Source organism: Epargyreus clarus, unplaced genomic scaffold (genome assembly GCF_041222505.1).
Source record: "Epargyreus clarus isolate Ecla_fem2 unplaced genomic scaffold, WU_Ecla_fem_2.2 ptg000019l, whole genome shotgun sequence".
Taxonomy (NCBI): domain Eukaryota; kingdom Metazoa; phylum Arthropoda; class Insecta; order Lepidoptera; family Hesperiidae; genus Epargyreus; species Epargyreus clarus.
This window is the reverse complement of record NW_027332227.1, coordinates 13,480,387-13,490,784: the sequence shown is the minus strand read 5'-3', so window position 1 is coordinate 13,490,784 and position 10,398 is coordinate 13,480,387. Positions and strand designations below refer to the sequence as shown.

The window sequence follows — 10,398 nt, the reverse complement described above, 5'->3', positions numbered from 1 at the left end:
ACTTAATTATAAAGATGTGTATAGTCCGCGCCAAACTGCTATTCCGCTGTGAAGTTGTTGTGAGCAGGTGTAGTCATATAATTTTCTATGGCGACGCGATTTATTTCTTTATTAAGAGCGGACTAGCAGTTTTACGCGGACTATACCTTTGTAAATAACCTTTTTATATTGATAGGGTTTCCTTTTATACCACGTTTAGATTACATCAAAGCAATACACGTTCCTTTCAAATTGTACCCATATAAATGTTTCTATAGGTACTCTAATTGAAACTACACCTAGACCATGTTTATTTTATAAATTGAGTTTGGGTAAATAATATTATATAGAAATTACGTTACTCTTGCTATAACTAATGGTATACTTATATATTTTTATATAAATGTGAAATAGCAATTAAACATGTAGGTCATGCAATTGTAATTGGTGACCGTCGACTATTCATTGACGTTTGTAATCACTTATTTGTGCCTAATAACAGCAGTGTTAAGCTTTGCTGCTTGTGGTTTAAAGGGTGTAGTAAGGTAGACGTACTTTATGGAGGCGGTCCAGCTTAGTACTCAGGGGTAGTGATGCACTAATATCAGACGTCAGGTAGGAATCTTACCTTATCTGGGTTTGATTAGAGTCGTCCATGGAAGGCAGTAGCCACTTATATCTATAAAAACAACTACAAATAGGATTGGAAACTTATTAAAGGACTAAGTCGGAACGTCTGGAATGCCTTGAATAGCAAGACAACAGAAATACTACTTTAGATCATTGCGTCGTCATTGAACGGAGTTATACAAACTTCTCAAAAACTTTGTCAGGATCTAATAGAATTAAGTTATTTATGTATAATAGTTAAATTATCTTAAAATAATATATATAGTTTAGATGGTTGTTTATGTATATAAGTTTTACAAAATGTAAATAAATGTAAGTACCAAATACGGCATTTCACCCAAATTTGTGATGCAATAAACAAATTTTATTGTGTTTAATAAATTATAAATTGAGGTATCTATTAACTTTTAAGCAACAAGGGAACATAATAGTATAATTATAAATGAGTAAACGATTAATAACGGGTTATATGACAACAAGTTTGATGTACAGTGACTAATCTGTGTACAGTGAATGCAAATCCGTCTTTGTATGTCCAAGCCTTAAAGCATTGAAGGTCTTGCTTGAAATTCTGCCTTTCATTCAGGGGTTTCAGGTTCGAATCCCAGGCACAAACTTTTTGAAATCTAATTTACGTTTGGCAAATACATTATCACTTAACCAATTAGTCTTAATATGTTTACGTAATTAAATGTATAAGAAAAGTTACGTTTTCGTTGGCGAAGAAAATTTTTTACAATATGAATTTCAGCCAGCAGTGTTAAGCGCTCCTTTTTCTGGTTTGAAGTACGCGAAACCTATTTGTCTGACAATTAAATATTATTATTCTCAGAACAACAGAATTGCCTACAAAACATAATTCGTGGATTCGCTCACAGTTTGAAATTGACAAATCCCAAAGTGTGCTTATTTAAGCAAATATTTGTATTTCACTCGCGGCATGCCAGTATAAAAGCCTCAGGGAATACATTTCAAGTCTTGGCATAATGCCCAAATTGACATTACATTAATTTTATATTTTCAGTACTAATATACAACACTCTGGTTTAATTCTACCCACGACTACCCTCTACTGTCTTCTTGACCTCTTGACTTTTAAGTTTCTACCCTCGATATTTTGTAAATAAAAACTTATACCTACCCACTTCATATTCTGTCATCTACCAATAGGCACATAGGCTCCTCTCACATGAAGTCGGCCTGACAGTTTTACCGTTCACCGTCAGACCAACAGGTTGAAGTCGTTATAATATGAACAGCAGGACGCAGCAGTTAGTGAACGGTAAAAGCACAGGGTAAAACTGTCCGCCCGATCTACTCGTAATATGATCTGGCGCTATATTTATATCTTTGATTATGATAAATCTTATCAAGATGCGCATTGATTGCGTTTTTAAAAAACCCTTTTCCATCAAAATCATTTTTCCATTAATTACTCTAACTTCAGACTACATATCCGGAACATTAATCCTTACAGAGTATGCCTGACCAGGGATTAAACCTAGAACCTCCTGCAAGATGTTATTATCACGCCATGATTAAATAAATTCAAGTTTTTGTTTAGAACCTGTAAATTTAAATTCAAAGGAATCTCGAAAAGGCTTTTTGTTAAAAGGCGAAGCGCCTGAGGTTTTCTTTGATTGATTGTTAAAGGAAGCCATCGGTAATAGGTCTCGAACCATTCGATAGGCCATAGATTATGTAATGTCCATAGGCATAACTTTTGAAGCTGACTACACACGCAGATAAGATCTTTTAATTAATTAAAATTGGTATTTTTGATATTTAAACATTTCCCCTTCACAAATTTCTGAATTTGTGAGCAAGATTTATCTTCGGGTAAGATTTCTTGCAAATACAATTTATTTCTAAAGTGATGAAATTAATTTAAGCAGGCAGTCATCGCTCAGTCATTGAAGAACAAATAACAACGCAACGTATATTATATTAAACACGCACCAAAGCCTTCTAATTATAATATAGAAATACAGACAAAAGCAAATTGAATAGCATTGCATAGCTTTGAACGTGATCGCATTATGATTATTGAACCGTAATTATTCCGATAATTAGATGATGACATGTTAATGCCATGATGCTATTAGTCACATTAGAGGCAATTAGAAGTCTTTAATTATAATTATAAGCACGAATGTTGCATATGGAATGATTATCAATAATAAAAAAATACTATTTTAGTATAAAGATAATAAATTGCACCCATATAGGTAGTTGCATGGTTTTAATTGGTAGTACATTTCGTGGTATGGAGCCGCACCAGCACTGCAGCCATTTCTATTTTTTTTTTAAATATTGAAGTAGAAAACGAGCATGTCTCCTTTCAGTCCATCTGATCAATCATAAATGCCAGATAAGAGTCCTACCTGAGATCGACCAAAGATGCGTTGCTACCCTCGCGTTACAACTTAGGGTTACAACAATGATGTAGGTACTCGTATAATGTGTTTTACGGGCGTGGTTTGAAAAATAATATAAACAATAAAATGCACTGCATTGGGCCAACTGAGGCACCTGTGATTGAATACAGTTTGGATTTTACTGCAGATGTCAATCCGTAGCAGTGACAAAGCATTAATGTTTCATGCATGATTGATCTCTCAATGTTCCATGCGCGCAAATCATAGATCCGTGTGTCTCTTTCATTTTACGTAGATATTTTGGGAAAAAATCTTTTTGTAGTTATAAAGTTCTTGCAAAATAATAAAAGCAGTTTTTTCTTGAAAATTAATATAAAAAATTATGGTGGTCGAATTTCACGGAACTCAAATATTTTTAATGTTGCAATTTTTTTTATCATTTATTGTTTTAATATTGTGAGCTATAAGCAAAGATCTAGTAATATTGTAAGTAAAACTAGCTTTTTAATGCAACCTTCGACGTTGTTTTACGGTTTAAATATCAATAAAATATTTGTACCAAATGACATTTACCTACAAGGTTCTAGCCAATAGAACTGTGTAAACAAATTAGTACACAAATTTATGAAATGCAAACCAATAAGTATGAAAACTCAATTTCTAATCGTTTTAATCAACCATAAAACTGTTTTACAAACGGTAGATAATGAACCATCATTTTGTTGTGAGGTTAGTTATGGCAAACGTTATTTACTGTACAGTCGCACGAACGCTTAAAACATCTACCAAACTAAATTGTGTAATACTTCAGAAAAAAAATCGCCCAGAAAAAAATCATAAATATGATCTTCTTTATATTCATAATATTCGCAGTTAATGCTGCTATCAACCCTTATGGACCTGGGGTAGTAAACGATTTTACAGGTTGTATAAATAATTTGATAGAAACGAACTTCAACGAACCTGGTCTGTTAATATTTGGTCACACGCAGAATACAACTCCACTTGTAGTTAATATAAGAGCCCAAATCTTGAATAAAATACACAAAAGTTTAAATTACTCAGTTGAAATAAAAACACCAGCAGATAAAGTGGAAATTTGTTATTCAAATCCAGAAGATGACAATAGAGTCCTACACAGAGATCTCTACGAAGCTATCAAGGTTGCAGATTACTTCGTGATTATTGTGGACACGTATGAAGAGTTCAATCACTTAGCAAGCAAAATCATCCGGAGTCGAATATGGAATCCCGAAGCAAAATTTATTATAGCTCTCCTTAACCTATCTTACAATGGAAATGAAAATGTTGAATATGTCGAGCGTATTCTGAGCTGTCTATTCAGATATAATGTGGTCAATGTAGTTGTAGTGATTCCACAAGCGGGTAGAATACGAAATGCACTTATATATAGCTGGAGTCCTTACGATCCGCCAAAATTTTGCGGTTATAGCAACGAAACTGCAAACAATAGATTGATTCTGGAAAACACTTGCAGGGGTGGAATAGTCAAAAATTGTAAACTTCTTTTTTACGACAAAGTACCAATAGATATGATGAAATGTGTAATAAATGTTCTAGCTTTAGAAAAACAGCCATTTGCGAGCAAAAAAGAAGATCATCCAAACATTGAAATGTATTTTATAAATACGATGCTCAGTAGATTTAATTTTACGATATATTACAAATTATTATATGAATTTCGAGGCGAGAGAAGGAATAACAGAGAGTGGGATGGAGCACTAAAGAAGTTAGTGGCTAAAGAAGGAAATGTATTATTAGGAGGTATTTACCCCGATTATGATGTTCACGAAGATTTTGAATATAGTTACTCATATTTTAGAGATGCTTATACATGGGTTGTTCCTCTTGCTAATCCGTATCCACCTTGGAAAGCATTGACGATAATATTTAGGACATTTCTCTGGTACTCCATAGCTGCTGGATTTGTCGTGTGTGTTATTTCATGGAAAGTCTTGGGTTTTATGAGCGATGATTCGTTGTATAATAAATCAATAGTCCACTGTTTTTTAAACACATGTATTGTTAGTTTGGGATTTTGCGCTTACATTCGACCAGTAAAACAAAGTTTGCGTGTATTTTTTGTATTTTTAAACCTGTATTGTACGATTTTAATAACTGGATACCAGACTAAGTTGATACAAGTTCTACAGAATCCTGCAAGGGGGAATCAAATTGATACGATCGAAGAGCTAGTATCTAGTGGTCTTAAATTTGGCGGATCTGAAGAATTGCACGATTTGTTCTCTAATTCAAATGATTCTTTGGACAAAATTATTAACGATAATTGGATTGATGTGGATAAAACATCGGACGCTTTAATAGATGTGGCAGTACATAGAAACTTTTCTATAATCTGCAGTCGTCTGGAACTGGCATATTTGTCGGCTACGATGCCAGAACTTACTGACCATCACGGTATCCTTCTATATTACACGTTTGACATTGACACCTTCACGGTCCCAATTGAAATGTTAGCGCTGAGGGGATTTCCATTTATGAAAAAGTTTTCACGGATCTTGAAGTATTACAGACAGATTGGCATGAACGAAGTCTTAACTCGGTATTACGAAGCGTTTAATATGAGGCAACGGACTAAGACGCTGCTCGCTCTAAACGTCCATACATACAAATTTAGTCCATTGATGATGTTACACTTGCAAGGAGGTTTCCTTGTCTTGTTTCTTGGTATGGTAAGTGGCTTTGTAGTGTTCATTATTGAAATCGTCATTAATTGTAAATACGTTAAAGGTTACCTCGCGAAGTATAAAATTAATTGAAGTATTTAGTTATATAAGAAAAATATTTATTACAAATTATATTAGCTCTTAATTATAGTTATAAGTATTTCTTTTGTAAAAAGTTATTGTTTTTAAATAATACGAATTGAACAGTTAAACAAAACATTTATTACAAAGTGCGTGATGTACGTATATTTATAATTAGATTGTTGATTCATCTTTACCTTATACTACGAACATTTAGAAATTTTAAGAAAATTGTTCTAAAATATTGTGTACTTTTGAATTAAGAATTAACTTACAGATGCTGTACATAAGCTTAAATATTTTTTAAATTAAAATAACACACTTATTACATAAACCTCATATATTTCTAAGGACTAGTAACTAAGTGACCGCATAACATTATTGTATTCCTTGGCATATATTATTTAATCTCATATTTTGTTAGATACAAATTTTGTGACCGCTTTTACATTAATCTTTTCTTGTTGCTTTAATAATTTGAATTTTAATAAATAATAGACATTTCAGTATCATATCCTTTTTATATTTATAATATTTCATAGCACTCTATTAATGTTATCAAATATTATTTTTGAGGGTGTACGCGGCTCTCTTGATTTTATAACTAATCTGCAATTTTTATAACTAGACTTCACGATAATGAAATCGCCTGATGGAAAGTAGTCAGTATGGATATATTGAAATAACAGAGGAATCGTCAATGCGTACGCCGGATAATAATTTCACATATGGTCATATTGACTATAATATTTCAATAAAGCCAGAAAAATAATTGATTTGAATCCGGTCCACAAGTCGTCAATCGCCGATTCATGACTTAATTCACAAGAATGCTCTAGCACCATATCGACAACACTATATCATATTTTTATATTAAAACAAAAAATGTTCCTCTACCTTTTATATACAAAAGTTGTTATTTTAATTTTCGTTATAAACAGTCACAAATATTTTTATTTTATTTTTAACAACATTTGAAAAAGTTATTCATTTTTTACAAAAAATACATAATTATAAATGGACGGATTTACAATTAATGTTGTCTTAAGACTAACTCATACTCCAGAATACTCCAAACCACATCTTACTCACAGGATGCTACTGTAACCTGGACATATTACGCCGTTATAGAAATTTCCATATGAATCTGCAAATACTTCCTACTTCCCACTTAGTTATTTGTGATATAGATACACAAATGTTACACAAACACCGAGACGAAAGTCGACAAAATAATTCACACTTTTCGATCAAGAATTGAATTTAGAACCGAAATAGGCTGATATGCAACTCCCAAAACCCATGCATTAATTCATAAGAACCGTTAAAACTTCGCCTCGTAAGTACGTGTCGTGGGTGCCATGGACTTACAAATACTCAGATCTAGAACGAAAATCGCCGGCAATCCTGGCCTAACCGCAAATCAAACCCAGAACTCTGCGTGTCGGATCGTATCGTCATTACGTCACAAGATTGTCACAATCAAACTTAAGTTACAGCCTTTCGTTATACTTTCTCCCCTTCCAGCTGCTGTAAATTATAATACGAATGGTCTGGAAACCGTTCCAGCTCTATATAGTCCATCTCCGTGCACAATAACCGTTCTAGCATAGCGACGACCTCCTTGAAATCAGGTCGTGAGGTCGGTTCAGCCTCCCAGCAGTAGTACATGATGTTGTACAGCTCCCGCCGACAATGTTCTGGCTTTTCCAGGCGATGGCCTTCGCGGACCTGGAAAATAATTTATTAATCCATTAATATCGTTAGGTTTGGAGGTAAAACCCTTGGATCAATTCCATATGCACTGCCATCATTTCTATTTCTGCCTCTTAAGCACTGTTAACCTCTAGTGTATTATGGTTTGAAAAAAATTGGTAAAACTTAACTTAACTCTTATTCAGACGCTTTGTAACTTCATTTTTAGGGGTAAATATGAGTAGTCAAATCAAGTAGGATCAACATCCTATTTGAGATGATTATATAGGCGGCAGGTACCAAACGCCGTCAGGTAAACTGCGCTTTCATTGTCTATTTCAATTTCAAAATGTATTTATTCTGGATTGAACAATTTAATATTCTTACGACAACCAGGGAAGAAGAGTGCTACTAAATACTACAGCATCAACTTAAAATAACTTATTAAAAGAAGAATAGAAACCGATATAACATACCTTTCTCATGACGTCACCAGCGGACAGTCCAGGATATGGAGTAGAGCCAAGGGTCACGATCTCCCACAGGAGAACCCCAAAACTCCAAATATCTGACTTCACGCTGAATATATCGTCGTAAAGTGACTCTGGAGCCATCCATCTGAAAATTAATATAACATTTCTACATAAAGAGAATACATACAAAGGTGCCCTTGTAATTCACAATTCTTAATGCATGATTGGCTTGAGCCGATCAAAAAAACATTTGAAATTGTATATGAAAAGAGTTACACAGGTACGTGATCTTGTAGTTACCATTACCCGTGAAGTTAGGTTTCGCGAACAGATTCTTAATGTTTGTAAGAAGACGTACAGAAACCTAAGATTTGTTCTGTGGCAGTCGCGAGACATGACTAACGTTACTGCAATCAAGGTGTTATATAATACACTGATCAGGAGTCATCTGGAACATAGTGCAGTCATATGGGCCCCTTATGAAGTAAAATATGTAACAATGTTGGAGCGCGTTCAAAATAAATTTACGAGGCATCTGTACTTTAAATTATACGGTGTTTATCCATATTACCCGTTAATGTACCCAACATTGTTCGTATTAGGAATGGTGGGTTACAATGAACTCAGAGTACGCTGAGAGTTCGCACTAAACGCGTATTTAGTAAAATTGTTACGCGGTGTAAATAATAATCCGGAGGTACTGTGTCGCCTGGAGCTCTGTGCCCCAGAGGACTATGTATGTAGACGCCGGCGCCCGCCGCTGCTGGCCGTGCCGACAGCCAGGATCGAGCTATTGACTAAGAAACCTCCCACTCGAGCATTCTGTACACTCAACCAGGCGCATGAACAACTTGACGTATTTTCATGTAACTTGAGTAAATTCGCAATAGTTGTGCTTCATATAATACCTATGTACAATGAATTAGGAATGTAGGTAGGAATTTAGTTTAAGTGTTTAAAATAAGGCCTCTCTATCGTATTGGGTGTTTAGCCTGCAAGGATAGATGTAATGATGTTTAAGATAAATAAATAAATAAATAAATGAAAAGTTAAAAAAATGTCAAAAGTGTTAAAAGTGATAAAAATCACAATTTTCAAAAAAAACTCCTTCATTTAACTCCTACGTCATTGGCGAGCATAAAATTAATACGCCATCTTGTGGCGTCCACCATTTTGGAATTATAATGACATCACTAAACTTATAATACATTGTCCAATCCAAAAATGTTTGCAAAGTTTCAGCACAATCGGTTTACGTTATCTGATTTAAAATTCAGTTGCAAGATTTGACAGTATTCATATATTTTTTGTATTTCTTTATTGTCAATTACGGATAAGAAATTTATAACTAAATAACAAGAAATTATTAAAGCTAAAATATATACAAATTATTTCTAATTAACAATATATACAATCAAGAGTAAAAAAGATAAAATCATAAATAAAATAAACCATCTAAAATTGCCGTGCGAGGCATGGTTCCCAAAACGCTGGCGGCGTTTCCTTGTTGAACGGCCAGGCTTAGCCTTTGAGCAAAGTAGCCGCCAGCTTTTTGGTCACCGGAAGCAGTTACAAGCTTGGCCGACATATCTGACATGAATTTTTTCATGTCAGATGACCATGGACCCATTGTCTCTATTGCAAGCGCCGCAAACAAATAATTGTCTAATAAATTATTATATTTACGGCGCTTGAGAGTTTGGGCATGGTCGGCTGCGGCCCCCGCACACACAGATGTATTGCTTACGTGCGATGGGGCCAAGGTGTCTACGCACGTCGCGTCCCATACCAAAAAAAAAAAAAAAAAAAAAAGATTTGACATAAATATATATGAACTTACGAACTGACAAGGCAAATTGCATGCAAGCCCCTAATTTTAATCTTAGACGAAGTATTCTTAAAGTAAGTCACTCTTTCAGAGTTCAAAAGATTGTCCTTTGTTTAAACATTCCAGAAATAGTAAGAATTCAGCCCTAATTGATTCAGTCCAGATTTTTTTAGTTATCCTTTAAGAATATATTATGTTGCAGTGAGTTTTATACAAATTGGATCTTATGTTTCAAAGACTATTATTCCCTATTGACATGCTGAAAACCGATTTATATTTGAGCTCCTACTGTGCAAATAACATATGGGCTTAGAAAATGGTATTTGAAAACTACAGACATTTGCTTCTTAAATATTAATACTATTTATTCGCGTTCCCTTGAAGTATGAACCTCATTTTCTATCCAATTACGAATTGAAATAGAAATAAAACACAAAATGCAAAATTTAATTCCAAATATTTTACAAATGAATTGAACTAAATATTGGAGTGAAGACAAGCGCTTTCAAAGTTACATGTTAAATACAAGATTCGGAGCGGTCCAACTTCTACGGAGTTCTGAAGTCTGACTATTTATTTCATTTTTAATCTGACTAACTGTTCTCTGAGGACGCTCGTCAAGGATG

The 10,398-nt window shown here is 34.0% G+C and overlaps 2 protein-coding genes across 5 annotated transcripts in view; one reads left to right on the top strand and one right to left on the bottom strand.

Annotated features, from left to right (window-relative positions):
- Positions 1 to 3,810: 3,810 nt before the first annotated feature.
- On the top strand, positions 3,811 to 5,830 carry LOC140750228 (uncharacterized). The gene has a single exon (XM_073083651.1). The coding sequence runs from the start codon at positions 3,830 to 3,832 to the stop codon at positions 5,786 to 5,788; it is 1,959 nt and encodes a 652-aa protein (XP_072939752.1). The 5' UTR covers positions 3,811 to 3,829; the 3' UTR covers positions 5,789 to 5,830.
- Positions 5,831 to 5,900: 70 nt separating this feature from the next.
- Cad96Ca (tyrosine kinase receptor Cad96Ca) overlaps positions 5,901 to 10,398 on the bottom strand; it is a 96,258-nt gene continuing 91,760 nt past the window's right edge. For all 4 annotated transcript variants that reach the window (XM_073083652.1, XM_073083656.1, XM_073083654.1 and 1 more), the window contains 2 exons: positions 7,948 to 8,089; positions 5,901 to 7,507 (listed from right to left, as the gene is read on the bottom strand). In XM_073083652.1, coding sequence (XP_072939753.1) covers positions 7,283 to 7,507; positions 7,948 to 8,089 — 367 coding nt within the window. In that variant the 3' untranslated portion in view covers positions 5,901 to 7,282. The remainder of the gene's footprint in view (positions 7,508 to 7,947; positions 8,090 to 10,398) is intronic.

Excerpts from the sequence above, each read along its gene's own strand:
- LOC140750228 (XM_073083651.1), top strand. The coding sequence starts at position 3,830 with ATGATCTTCTTTATATTCATAATATTCGCAGTTAATGCTGCTATCAAC.